The sequence below is a fragment of the Nesoenas mayeri genome, assembly GCF_963082525.1.
Source record: "Nesoenas mayeri genome assembly, chromosome: 1".
In the NCBI taxonomy this organism is placed as follows: domain Eukaryota; kingdom Metazoa; phylum Chordata; class Aves; order Columbiformes; family Columbidae; genus Nesoenas; species Nesoenas mayeri.
Window position 1 is genome coordinate 150553533 of NC_137541.1, and position 13806 is coordinate 150567338.

At 44.2% G+C, this 13806-nt stretch overlaps 1 protein-coding gene across 1 annotated transcript in view; it reads left to right on the top strand.

The window, feature by feature from the left end:
- Positions 1–319: 319 nt before the first annotated feature.
- Positions 320–13806, top strand: part of GAS6 (growth arrest specific 6) — a gene marked incomplete at its 5' end in the record, with an annotated part of 42343 nt that continues 28856 nt past the window's right edge. The window contains 2 exons of the mRNA XM_080357425.1: positions 320–389; positions 804–970. Coding sequence (XP_080213551.1) covers positions 320–389; positions 804–970 — 237 coding nt within the window. The remainder of the gene's footprint in view (positions 390–803; positions 971–13806) is intronic.

Sequence of the window (13806 nt, forward strand, 5' to 3'; positions counted from 1 at the left end):
CGGGCCCTGCTGTCCGCCCATCATCAGCCCGACGCCCCGTAAACCCTCCCCCGCAGCTCGGCACGGCCTTTCCCAAGCGAACCGGGCAGGTACGCGGGGCCGGGCTGCTGCCCCGCCGCCGAGGTGTGTCCTTCTGCGGCGGCTCGGCCGTGACTTGGCGAGCGATTGGGTAGGACGGGCGAGCGGCTCCCCGGCTCCCCCGCTGGGCTCCCCGCCGCCGCGCTCCCGCAGTAGCAGCGCGCTCCCCGCCCGCGCCGCCGCCGCCGCCCCGCTCCGCTCCGCCAGCGCCCGGCCCGGCCCCAGCCGCCGCCGCCGCATCATGCCGCATCCCGCGGCGCCCCTCGGGGCCGCCCTGCTGCTCGTCCTGTTCGCGGCGGACTCCTGGCAGAGTGAGTACTGCGGCGTGGAGAGTGGGGGGGTCCGTCCCTCCCGCACACGCCGCCGAGCATCCCCCCCAGCGCCCCGCGTCTGTGTGCGTGTGAGTGAGGGGTGCGGAGCTGCGGGAGCTGCGGTGGGGAGGGGGGATGCGCAGCTTCACGGCTGCGGCGGGGAAGGCGGCGGTTGCAGCGGGGGATGCCGGTGCGGCGGCAGCGACGGCGGGGTCACTGCTGTGAGCGGCCGCGCCGAGGCCGCCGCCACCCGCGGGCGGGGCGCCGGGCAAGGAGGGCGCCTGGTCACCCCCGGCGGGGCGGGTTGGTGTGCGGGGTGTGTGTGCGGGGCGGCCAGGAGGGCTCAGCTGTTCACCCCTGCCTCCTCTTCCTCCTCCTCCTCCTCCCCGCCACCCCCGGCGATCGCCGGCTCAGCCGTGCTGCTGCCCGCCCCGCAGGCTGCCCAGTTCCTTCGGCAGAGGCAGCGGAGAGCCTACCAGATTTTCGAGGAGACCAAGCAAGGGCACCTGGAGAGGGAGTGTGTGGAGGAGCACTGCAGCAAGGAGGAGGCTCGGGAGGTGTTCGAGAACGACCCTGAGACGGTAAGGACACAGAGCTGCCACAGAGATTCGGGTGGTTTGTCTGGCTTTGGCTCTTCAGCCCTCACTCCATCCATCTGGGGCTCGGTGCCAGCTGCCTACACCGCTGGGGAAGCCGTTGGGAGGAGAAGGAGGAACCAGAACCATTAGGTGAATGACTTGAAGCCACATGGCATAGCTAGAACTCAGCCTGCACAGGGGGCTGTGTCGGTGCTGACCCGTCAGAAATGCCTCGGTGAGGATGGTCTGGGTGAGCAGCCCAGCCTGGCACCCACTGGCGCAGCTGCTGTCCCTGAGGAGCCAAAGGGCCCTGTTCACCCGTGGTGTGAATCCATGAAGCAGGACCGGTGTGACATAATGCTATGGCTTCTCTGTCTGAACTCTTTACCATCCCTCTTCCCTTCACCCTCCCATCCCAGCTGTGTTTATAAATCCCCTTAATGTTGTGGCACGTGTCAAATAGGGGTTTATCAGAAGTGTGTCACAAACACACTTTAATCCTTTTGGGCCATATTCAGCTTGGTGAACATTTTTGAATTGGTAGCTTCAGGACCTGTCACTATGGCAGGAGGAGAGCACATGTATGGGAAGGTGGTACCGCTGCACTTGTAACACCAAGCGTGGATTCACACCGTTACAGCCCGCACGCTGCATGCAGAGCTGACATTTCCAGTCTTCTCAAGGCTGACTGTCACTTCAGTCTTCTCGCTTTAGACAGCGTGTGAATGCAGTTGTGTTGCTTTACTGAATTTGGCTTACCCTTCCAGTTACTTCACACCTCCTCTCTGTGTTAATTTGGATAGGCCGTTCTCATTGCAGAGATTATCTGGCATTCATTTAGTGGACTTTCTCAGTGTTCAAACTGAAGTGTAATATTACACAGTATGTTCCTGTTAATTGTGTGATGCTCTAGGCAGAAGATAGGACAGAGAGTATATGTGTGTGTGCGTACACAGAGCCACACACACCACAGGCAAGGGAGGGACAAGATGTTTTATGTTTCAGTCAGACAAGTCTTGACATGTGTGCTTCATTAGCAGTCTCAGCACTGGATATACAGTGTGGTAGCTTGTTGTCACAAGGCAGTAGTAAGTATGGCAAAAACATTGTAATACTGGCTTTTCTTTCTGACAATCTTTAATTTAGAGCTTAAGATTGAGTGTTTGCCCAGGCAGCGTTTAACGGTACACCTCTTACGTGTAATCCCATTTGCTTGCAGCAGTGTTTGCTTCTGTTCTGTAAAACTGAGCTAATACAGAATACGGATAATTATAAAGTGTTGAGAGTGGCTGGCACAATTACTTCTGTATTCGCATTGAGTAACAATACTGTAAGTGCTGTATAAATATACCCTATATAGCAGTGAATGCAGGAAAAATATCCCAAATGGGATTTTGTAGCATTCTGGAAACAAGGTGATCTAAGGTCACCAGTTCGGATCACAGGCTTCTGTCCAAGAAAGTACCCAAAGGCAATGCATTGATAAATCAGTTTAGAGTATGGTAGACTGTGTAAATGTGTCAGGAGTTTTCAAGAATATTTGTCACTTATTTTGTATATTGAAAAAAATATACAGTTATACTGTAATGAAAATAGTGAAATCATTTTGGTTTAAGACCTTTTCATGTGTAATATGAATTCTGTAAGATCCAGTCATTCAATTTGAGTGTGTTTTGTAGGACAACACAAACTTTCTGTCATTGCAAAGGATTTTGACTTTTTTGGTACATTTCTTTCATTACTTCTGCTAGGTCTCTAGTTCTGAAAACCTCTGAAGAAATATCACTGAGGTTATATGGGTTTATTTTACATGCATTTCTACACTGAAGTGCTGTAATTTATAATACTTTTAGGTCTGCAGTGACATAAGATCCTACCTTTTCTCAGACACAAACCTCTCAAGAGCTGTGAACTTGATTGTTAAGTGCAATATGTCCCGCTCCTTGCTGTTACTTTGCTCCAATATGACTGGGAAGCAGGTGTGCCAACCCCTGTCAGGGTGATCTGTGGCCCTTCCTACCCATTTTGCAATCAATATGTGACATGAAGGCAGCAGCTGCTGTTCAGTAACACTATTCTAATGCATGGTGGCAGAGGTCATGTATACAGGCTCTTATCACTCTGTACATTGGAAGCCTTCAGTGCTTTGTAAGGCACAGGTTACTACTCTTCTGGCAGTATCTGTGAATTTGATGGGCAGAGTATTTTCCTCATCTGCATTTTTATTTGACTTGGTCTTTTCACATCTCCTTAATACACACCTGAGGTAATGGAAGCGTTTTATGCTCTCATTGCTGTCGTGCTGCCTTGTACGTCCTGTCCTGTCCTGGTGACTGACAGAAGAAGGAAGCTAGCTGAGACAGACTGGACTCAGGAAAGATGAAAACTGTTGATAAACAACAGCCTGGCAGTTTGAGGAAATCCAGTAACTCCAGTTACGCGTCAGCATATTATCAGGCTGCAGCTGATCCGTGCTGGTGAAGTGAGGACTTTTTATTGACTGGGCAAATGTACGGATTGCTGTTGACAGCTGATGATTCCTTGTAGTTTAGGAAGGCTGAAATTTTTGCTTGTCTGCTTAATCTGGTCACAGACATCAACTAAGTAGGTCAGCAGAAAGAAGAGCTGCAGCACTTTTTGCCCTATGGTGAGTCCCATGGCTAGCCTCGTAGTAGGCAAGCCGTGGGGAACACACCAGTGCACTGCTGATCTGTGCTGTTGCATCCCTCAGGTTTAGTGCTTTAAAGCACCAGATGAGCACAAATGTGGGCATTTGGCTGTTTACTGCCCCATGGGAGCAATGGTCTTGCAACCTTGACAACTGAACGTTAGTTGGAGATTAGTTAATAGCTTGCCGCTTCTCTCCAACCTCAAGAAAATCTTGCGATGTGAGCGCAAATGTGTTGTCTCTCTTCCCTTTTGTCTCCATTGGATGATCTAATGAAATGTATGAGTCTTCCTTACAAACCTTGCCATTCCTAACTCTCCTGTGGTTGTGTGAAGAGAATTTCAAGGCCAAATTTCTAGACCTGTGACTCAGAGATGTGATGTGAAATTGCATTAACTGATTCATTCAATCAGACAGCTCCAGAAGTTCAGGTAAGATGAAGCAAGACTGTAGCGTAGCTTATGTGGTGCTTCCCAGGTAAAAACGTAGCTTGATCCAGCCAGTTCTAACATCTAGTCAAGAGTAGCATTGTACAGAAAGATACCTACTGAAGCAATGGAAAGCACAGCAAAAAGGGTGCTCTGGTATAGGTGAACGACATTTCATTCATATTTACTGACCTGTCCAGTAAACAGGAACAAAATGTCATTCGCCTATACCAGACCACCCTTTTTTCTGTGTTTTCCATTGCTTCAGTGGTCAGCTTTCCAAAGCAACATCTGCAAGCTGTCAGCAGTAGATACACGCTTTTTGAAACCTGAATGTGGGTGTTGCCACATGTGTGATTACTTAAATCAACTGCTAAGAATAGTGCATTAGGTGGGGCTAAATAGCCATTCATTTGCAGCCCAGTGCAGCTTTTGTCTTTTATGTTACGGAAAATATAAATATCAGATCGCACAGACTGGAGGAAGGAAGATAAATTGAAACATTTTTAGATTGTTTTGGTTTTTTTTAGGCAGAAGAACAAAACTCAGTCTGTGCCATTTGTATGACTATACATGGTAAAAACAAGTGTGAGCCTAAGTTAATGAGCCTTGCAGGCTCTCTTTTTCATTAAGCTCATTATAACATCCTTAGATATTACTGCAGAATTCTGGGATGGTTTCTGTTTTATAATTTCATTTATGCTAGAGGTACCAAACAGAAAAATGAAAAGATAATATGGTGGGAAAAAATAAGGATGGAAAACATGTTCACGGGAGGTATGAGGACTATTTCTAAATGTGATCTATTAAAAAGACATGCTAGATGTGATAGATGAGATGAAGTTACAAAATATCTTGGATATAGAGATAAGAATGTTATCTTATTTCAAATGTTGATGAGGCCTTATAAAAAGCAGTACTGCAGAAATATTTGACCTTGGTATGCAGACAAGGTATGGAGCTTGTTAACCAACTGATAAACTGCTCTGGAATTTGGTTGACCTGTTCTAAAAATGTGGTCATCCAAGAACATAAAACAAAGGGCAGAAGGGAGTGTAGCTGCTGGTGTTCTTGAAGACTTTAGATTTCACTAAAGAATAAATACAGAAAAAAGAAAGTGTCCTTGTGCGTGGAGTATCTTTGTTCTGAAAGGCTTGGCAGAGGGGCGGTGTTTGAATGCAGCCTCTTATCTCTTGGTACCATAGTATATCAGTACACCATCTGTCACTACACATCCTACTTGCTGTTGTTGCTGCTGAAGAACTACTGGTCTTCTTGCAGGTCACCACTGAAATTGTCATGCTGAATACTTTGAAAGGAGTTAGGCCCACCAGAAACACCGACGGAGGCCAGCCTGGCCATCTGTGTTTACTTTTTATTGATTTGTCCGCCAATAGAGTATCTTGGAAAGCCGGCTGGTTCTCATATACATGCGGAACGAACATCTGATTCACAGGCAGGCACATGAAAAGTTCTGCTTTTTGAGGGATGTGCATCCAAACCGCTATTAATGTCTATGGCTAGTCAGCTACACAAAACACTGGGAGAGAATCACAGGGGAACTGGGGCTGAAGGGGACTGGAGAGGTCTCTAGTGCACTCAGCTAGTCCAGTCTCCCACTCATGGTAAGGGCAGCAGTGGCCTATTGTGGCTTTTTGCAATCATGTCTTGAAAATTAACGATCCTAGCAAAACATCAAGCAATGTCAGCATCCTTTCTGCTAATCTGGGTTTATCAAGAAGCCGAAATGCAAGTGAAGCAATATATAGGGTGTGACAATGGTCGGTTTGGTTGTGTTTCATAGTGTTGCTGGCTCATTGGTTTTATTTCTTTCTCTCTTCCATTACGTGACGTGGTCACAATAAGAGATGAACTGCATGCAGGGACTAGACTCATGCAAATTTTATTCTGATCTTTTAGGAGGAGTGCTTGGCAGACAATATTTAGGTCTTCTAAGAATAACAAGGTAGATACAAGTGTGTAAATACTAATCAGAAAAGTATGAAGGCATGTGAGGGGGGGAGAGGAGGAGAGTTACTGGGAGAGTTAAGCAGTGTAAAATTTCTTTGAGTAATTTAATGAATGTTGTGTAGTCTAGACATGAAAAATACTGATATCATCTTTAAATACAGATGTCATCATCCTGATATAGAATATTCCTTTCTAGATCCAGACACAACTCTGTTTTTATTTGCTCTGAAAATTCTTCTCAATATACCAATTTGTTATGGCATTTTGGCAGTGTGGAGGAAGGGCTAAATTTATAGCTGGTATAGATTTCTGTATCTCTTCTTGTTGGTGCAGAATTCATCCAGGATAGGGAAAGAGTTACTGGAGGACTCTGTGCTGATGATTCAGCCTTGGACTCAGTATCAAAGAATGGATTCCTGGGTACAGTGGTACCTGCTTAATAGATTTTGAGAAAGGAGACACAGGGAGATTTAGACTTTTGCCCAGGAATGGCTTGAAGGGAGAGAAGAAGGAAGTAGAAAAGTTTGAGTGCCCAGATACATGCCACAATGGCATCCCAGCTCTCTCCTGGGATGAGATCTGGGTATCCACCAGGTGTTCTCCCTTCTTTCTTCTCCTTGTACTTTCTTATGAAGTAAACACAGGATGGGAGAGAATTGTACCAAACTCCAGTGGGTCTAACTGATCTGAAAGGCAAGCAGATTGGGACTGTGGAGCAGGATGCATCTCCTTGGTGGTACAGACACAGCATGTATGGTGGTGGAGTTCAGTAGCAGGAGGGTGACAAAAATATTCTTGCCTGCCTTAGAAGGCTAGGTCATACATTCATTTATTAGCTAAATGCTGCTTATAAAAAGTCATTGGGAAGGGTGAGCAAAGTTTGCTGTTGGTGGAAGCAGACACAGCTCCATCAACTCTGCTGGACTCATGCCTACCTGATCTTGATCTGTTTCCACTTATGTGAGTTCAGTTCAGAAGTTCAGAGCAGACCTGGAAATAATGAAACAGCACATCATGAAAGTTCTACATGCTAAACCTCCTGTGCAGCAGGAGGGAAGGAACATGAGAAAATGGAAGTGGCAAATATTACAGTGAGGGGCTATTTGAAGATAGGATGGAAAAGGAATGGTAAACTGAAGCAGGGGGATTATACAGGTTTGGGTCAGGAAGGAAGATAATGGAAAAAAGCAGGTAAAGTTATTAAGTCATTTTTTTTAGAGGAATACAGTAGGTTTTAATAAATATGTGAGAGGGAGAAAAAAAGCAAATTGAATATGAAGAAAACTGTTCTGTGGCTAAAGGGTCATTGAATTTTCTTTTTAAATTAGAGAAAAAGAGGAGCAGCCTACTGAGAATTAATAGAGAATTTGTTAGAACAGCTGCAGGAGAATAGGTAAGAGAAGCATTGAATCTGTATTAATTGGCAGTTGTGGTTCAAGTGTGCTCCAAACTCTAAGTGAACTTAATAAATTACAAGCAATTACTTTCCAGTAAGTATGAAGAACAAGAATGGAATCAGCATCAGAGATTTAGAAGAAACCGAGAATGGATGCGGCAAGGGAGCTGCAGACAGCACAACTGGTCTAGAGACTGTGGGACACAGAGCTGGGGTATGAAGAGGTGAAAGCTTTGGGGCAGGAGAGTTACTAAAGAAGGAGCAAAAATGTTCATTATCTCATACTTCAGTCACCAGTGAAGTAATTCAGCAAGTGCTAAATGGCTAAAACCATGGCAATTTGGAAACAGAACCAGTGGAAAGCCGGGGGAGGGATTCTTCCCGTTTACTTCTCCTCTCACATTTTCAGGCTTTGGTTTTGTGTTTGAGGGCTCAGCTGATCTAGTTGGAGTAAGCAATCCCCTTGCCTATTCTGTTCACGCTGTGCCTGCATGGCAGTTTGTGCAATGGCATGGATCGATTTAAGGAACTGATCTAAGGAAAAGTAGTCTGGAGAAAAAAAATGATCATTTTGCAGCTGGATCAGTTAGTTCCCTGGTCCTGGTCTCCACGCAGCTTCACCAAGGGTTGCATCAACACATTGCAAATGATAGCGTAGGTTTAGGATGGGAAGGCCAGGTGCAAGGAGAGAAGCAGAAAGGGTCATCACAGCTCGTACCATCAAGGAAAGGAATGAATAACCAAGCCTTAGAGAATCTGATTGAAGTTTTTCAGCAGGTCTCCCTTCTGTATCTGTTCCTTCATCACTGTTATGACCTGCTGTTCTAGGGGCTCTCCACATGTGCACATGTCTGTGGGGAAGTTTCCTGATTTATTATTTTGGGGTTTCTTCCTGTTGCTTTGAGCATCAGCAGTGGTACCCGAAGGAAGAACAAAGGTGGAAAGTAAGGAAGATACCCTGGAAGTGGGGAAAGTGCTGGTGTTGTGTTCACTCTGCCACACCTGCCAGGACTGAAATGTGCTTAAATGAAGAGGTAAAAGGAGAATGGGTCACGCTTGCACTGTACAAAATCATGTGCATCTGGAGAGCTACCCCATTTGACCGACTCACAGAACAGGAAGTCCTAGTTCAATTCCAGAGAACATTTAGGACAGGAACAAAAGAGCAAAAGTTACTTAGTTATTAAAATAATGAACAGGGAAGTATGAGATGAGATTCAGTCACAAGGGCCTCGTGTTTTCTTAGATGTTGCTTCCCTGTTCCTCGCTTGCCTGTCCCCTCTGAGGCCAAATCCAGCAATGTGTTAACGTGACTTTTACTGTGAGTTGCAACCTCTGCGGGTAAGCAAAATCCTAAGAAACAATATCATTAGATTACAGAAAGGGGAATAATACAGTATTTCTTCACTTCAACGGATAAAATGTTACAGAGCTTATAAGAGATACCGCAGACATTTAAATCATGTTGGATGTGATATATAATCTGTTCTATTTTAAATACAGCTTAAATAATTGCCAAGTAATTATGCACTAGGATATTGAAGGGAGATAGTTTTTATTTATGCTAGGTGTTTGTCAGATCCTCATTTGTTTAATTTGACTGGAGTTTCTAAGTGAGTGTTAGTTTAAGCACCTGTACAAATATTGTAACTATTGCAACAAGCAGGGATTCAAACAAGCAGCACAGACATTGGGATCCTCTTTTCAAATTGCACGTTAGCACAGCTGGAAGGAAAGTAGCCTTTCAGTCCTGAAGCAGGGGAGGACACCTCAAGCCATTTGTGACTGGATTGCATTAAGAATAACTTCTAGCTTTCAGCACATGCAACTAACTAACTGGAATCACTCTACAAATTATTTATCTTGGAACATTTGACCCTTGGCACCAGTTACATCCATTTCACACCATTACTGTCCAATCTAACCCTGCCTCAGGTCACATACAGAAATCATGTCTCTGTGCCCCCTATAGCTTCACTAATGTGCAGTATCTATATTTTGCTTGGTTGTGACATACAGGAACTTTTTTTTTCTTCTTTCATTACTTTTTTTTTTTGCCTGTAATTGTGCATTCTAATCATTGGCAGTTTTTTCCTCATTGCAGAGCAATGTCTTTTGCTGAAGTGGCAGCTCAGTATACTGTTGGGAAATAGTCCTGACTCTCAGAAGAGGCTGAGGGAAGCTACAACAATAGATGTTTTTTTGTTTCCAGTTTTCAGGATTCTGCAGAGATGCTTAGTCTCTATGAAACAGCTGATGCTAGGGAGGGTGGTCTTGAATGCTTCTCAAAACAACTCAGTGGAAGGGGCAGTCATAGTCATTGTGCAGCAGAGTAGCTAGGCAGTGAAATGGATACTTTGCAAATGGAGACAAAATCTAAAAGCTACCCTAAACAACAGTAGCTCTGGTCGTAGGAGATGAGACTTCAAGGCTGCTTTTGGATTATAACATGACCTACTTGCTTCTCTAAAGCCTCACTTGCCAAATTGTGGAGGGAAGTTCCCTTTGCCCCCTGCATGTAGAGTGCACATTGCCCCAAAGCAAAAGAGGCAGCAACCGAACCTGGCTAAGTGTAATCTTCCTCACAAAGAGAAGGAAAGCTTGTTCAAGCAACATAGCACTGATTTGAGTGTAAATCTACAAGTGTAAGTTCTATATATTTAAAATTATAAATTGTAGGACTGTTTAATTACCTCGTATGAGAGGAAGGCTTAATCATTCAGCATGAGGTTTGCTATGCATCAAAAGCCTCAGGCTGAGTTAAAAAAAATGCGGAGAGCTCTTGAGCATTAATGAGATTTGCATTCTGAAGTTATAACAGTTAAACTATTGTTGGTTTTAAAGGAAACACAAGTCAAATCATGGTTGGTAGTGGCCATTTCTTTGCAAGGATGGTGTATGTCTGCAGTATGGAAACACGAAGTGTATTTATAAACAAGGAGGTCAGGCCATGCACAAGACAAACATTCAGTCCTGAAGGAAAGAGGAAAAGGGAGAGCTATTATATGGAAATAAGAAAGGGGCGTAATGTGGGAGTTGTCACTGCTCTGTAAGAGGTATCTAGGTGACAAAGAAGTGCTTTTTAGAAATTACCATTGCTAATAGAAGTCTCTGAGATCCTCCGGTGTCAGCAGTGCTGCAGTCACAGAATCGCAGAATCAGAGGGTGGCTGAGGCTGGAGGGCATCTCTGGAGGTCATCTGGTCCAGCCCTTGCTCAGGCAGGGCCACCAAGAGCCAGTTGCCCAGGAACACGAACAGTCCTTCTGTAGACTACTTGATTTTGATTAGATACAGTGCTGATTTGGCTTACCTGACCTAATACTCAAGTAAAACAAACAGAAGCAGTTGGCAGGCCCTTTTGGCTGAGGTTTCCGGTGTTGCCAATTACTTTAAGCAACAGTGAGAACATTTTCCTGGCGGTGACAGGGTCATTGTTATGTTTTCAGTAGGGCTATTTTTACACAGTGACTCATGTCAACGCCTATTCTGATTTGGTGTTCTTCCATCTTCTCTGAAAATGCAGCGGCACTAATGCATACCCAGTAAGACTTGAGTAACTTCTGGATTTTACCACTAAGGGAGAGTTTGGCTGTGGAGTTTAAAATAGATGGTGACCTCAGTCACATTGTAGGTTTCTTTTAGCAGGGAAGCTGACATAGGTACTTCTGCCCCTTCAACTCTGCAGCCCTACTATGAATTCTTGCATTCATGTTGCTGTTCTTAGTCTTGTCCATGCATGGGGGTAGCTCCACAGAAACATAACTATTTTAATGCAACCATTCACATTTGGAGGAAAAAAAAAAATTAACATTCTACAGGTTTATTTTTGGGGGGACCATTGTTTGGGTTGGTTTTTTTTTTTTTTTGAGGACGGACACTTTTAAATTCATGCTCTCTTTTCCTTTTAGATATCCATACTAAGTGTTGTAGTGGCTGTGGCATAAAGGTAGGAATAGCTCTGGATGTAGGTGGGAGAAGAACTTCTTAGCCCCATGAAAAAGTGTTTGGTGGCACTCTACCCCGAAATAAACGCATGCACTCTTAGGTCTTGCACCACTGTTGTGGAAACTGATAATTGTGTTTAATGCATCAAAAGACTTGCTTCTAACATGACATGTGTTCGTGTGAAAGGGGTGAGGGCTATGGAGCTTAAATCTTTCTTTGTTAGTGCACAGCTCTGTCTCCTGGACAGCACAGAAAAGGTGTCTTGAACTTGGGCTGAAGTAAGCAAGCCAGGACCTGCCTGGGGGGACTGGCCTCATGCCATACTTTTCACTTCACTGGAAGGGTGGAGACTTGTAGATGTGAGGCACTTCCCAGTCTCTCCTATTTCTCCCTCTTTACCTGAGATCTCTGCTGAGCTGTGCCACTGGTGGCACAGGACATGTGGTGTGTAACTCATCCTACATGTCGGTCTGTAGGCTGCAGGTGTGCTGGTGCCAGGCCATCCACTATTGAGGCTTCTGGCATCCCAGTTGTACCGGTTGGTATGTGGGAAATGGACAGACGGAAAGTGTTGGGTCACAAGAAGGAGGGGTGGAAATCAATAAGGTTTTCTTAGCTGGAATAGACACACAGGTTGGAATTGTTGAAACTACGTTCGTGAAGGTTGGTCTCTTGTAAAGGCTGGTGCTTCTGCAAGGTGGTGTCTTCCTCTTGCATGCATGGGGACATTACTGCTGGGCAGATTAGTTAGAAAGCTTGATAAGGTCAGTGTCTGTACAGCAGCCTAGCCAGAGGATGTTTATGTCCAACATGTATTTGTTTATAGCTTTTTATTTAAAGAAGCCCATTGCTCCTACTTTTCAGCAGTAATTAGGAATGCAAATCCGAAGGGGAAGAGATGACAACATTTAAATGTTGATTTCTTTTTTTTTTACTAGAGTCCAAGCTGAAAATTTAACACTTACTGTAATTCTGTGATGACTTTTAATGCCACACTAGTCACAGTTAAATAAACTGCATTTTGATCCTGTGAATACTGAGTGGCTTTCTGCATGGTGAGGTGTTTGGTGAGCCTGAAGTTGAAGGTGACTAGCTGAGAAATCAGCAAAGTAGCAACAGAGAATCTTTGCTAACTCTTTGTTAGCAAGCCTCAACACATTTATCTTGTAATTTTCGTTAGATCCCAAAAATAGAGTTGAAGACTGCTGGTGGAGGGAAGATGAGTCTCAGACTTTTAACAGCGACCTGATCCTGTATAAGGCTTTCATCTTCCTTGACATCTGTGTATCATTAAGACTTAGTATGGCACAGGAGACTGAAAAGGAATTGTAGAGCTGAGTGCTCACACAAGAAATAATGCAAATCTGGCTCTCTTTCTGTGCAGGTTAGGCACAACTTGAATTTTTAACTGGGAAGACTTCTCATTCGGTGTTATTGGAAAAGGGACTTCCACTTGCAGTGTAAGCAAGTTCCTTTTCTCAAGGTGGAAGATCATTTGTTTCACCCTTGATTAATCATTTGGCGTCATTGTATTTCCAGAAGCCTGTTATGGGAAAATTGATTACAGACAATAACAAAAAGTTAATAATACAGGAATGAGTAATGTTAGAACGTGTGATCACGTTAATTTATTTTAGAATGTTATTATCAGCAGGTCCTGTGGACCTGGAGAAGTTCTACTGATCAGCAAATAGTTTTGTGTAACTTAAGCAAATGACAAAGATAGGAAAATAAAGGTTAAATTTCTATTAATAGAATCCTCCTTAAATCACTTATCTCTGTTACCTATCTTGTGAAGTGAAGCTTGTGGTGGTAGAGTGTCTTGGAGTCTTCTGCTGCTCAACTGGCATTGAATCAATATACAGTCAGTTTGCATTTGGAAGGTTATTTGTGTGATGAAAATAACTAGTTACCTTAATCTTCCATTCGAATGTAAACTCTATAAAACTTTTCTAGTACTCAACTCATTAATCAGAGGTCAAGGAGAAAATGAAGTTTTATGCCTTTGCCATCACTGACTTGAAGCAATTAGGCTAGTGGCCATGAGGATAAAAGCTTCTATTTCTTGCCCTGTGAGTGCAGAAAAAATTGTTCTTGCCAGTGTCTGGATTATCCTGTTGGTGGTTGAACACATCTGCACATTCCTGTGATGAATATTGAATAAAGGGGAAATAATAAAAACAAATGTTTGGGATATTTCATCACATGCCACTATCCTTTTCTCCTCGAGTGCTGGCTGAAGTTCAGTTTGTGGTTATAGCACAGCTGGGCAGTCATTTGAATACTTAGACTGTTTGGATTTGCTTTTATTTTGACTGTATTTTTTTTACTTGTCTTTTCCAAAACTAAACCTTAAAAAAAAGAGGGAGAGGGGACCGTAGTGAGTTCTGAGCTCCTCACTCAGTTTGTTAACCTGAAGAGATGTTACAA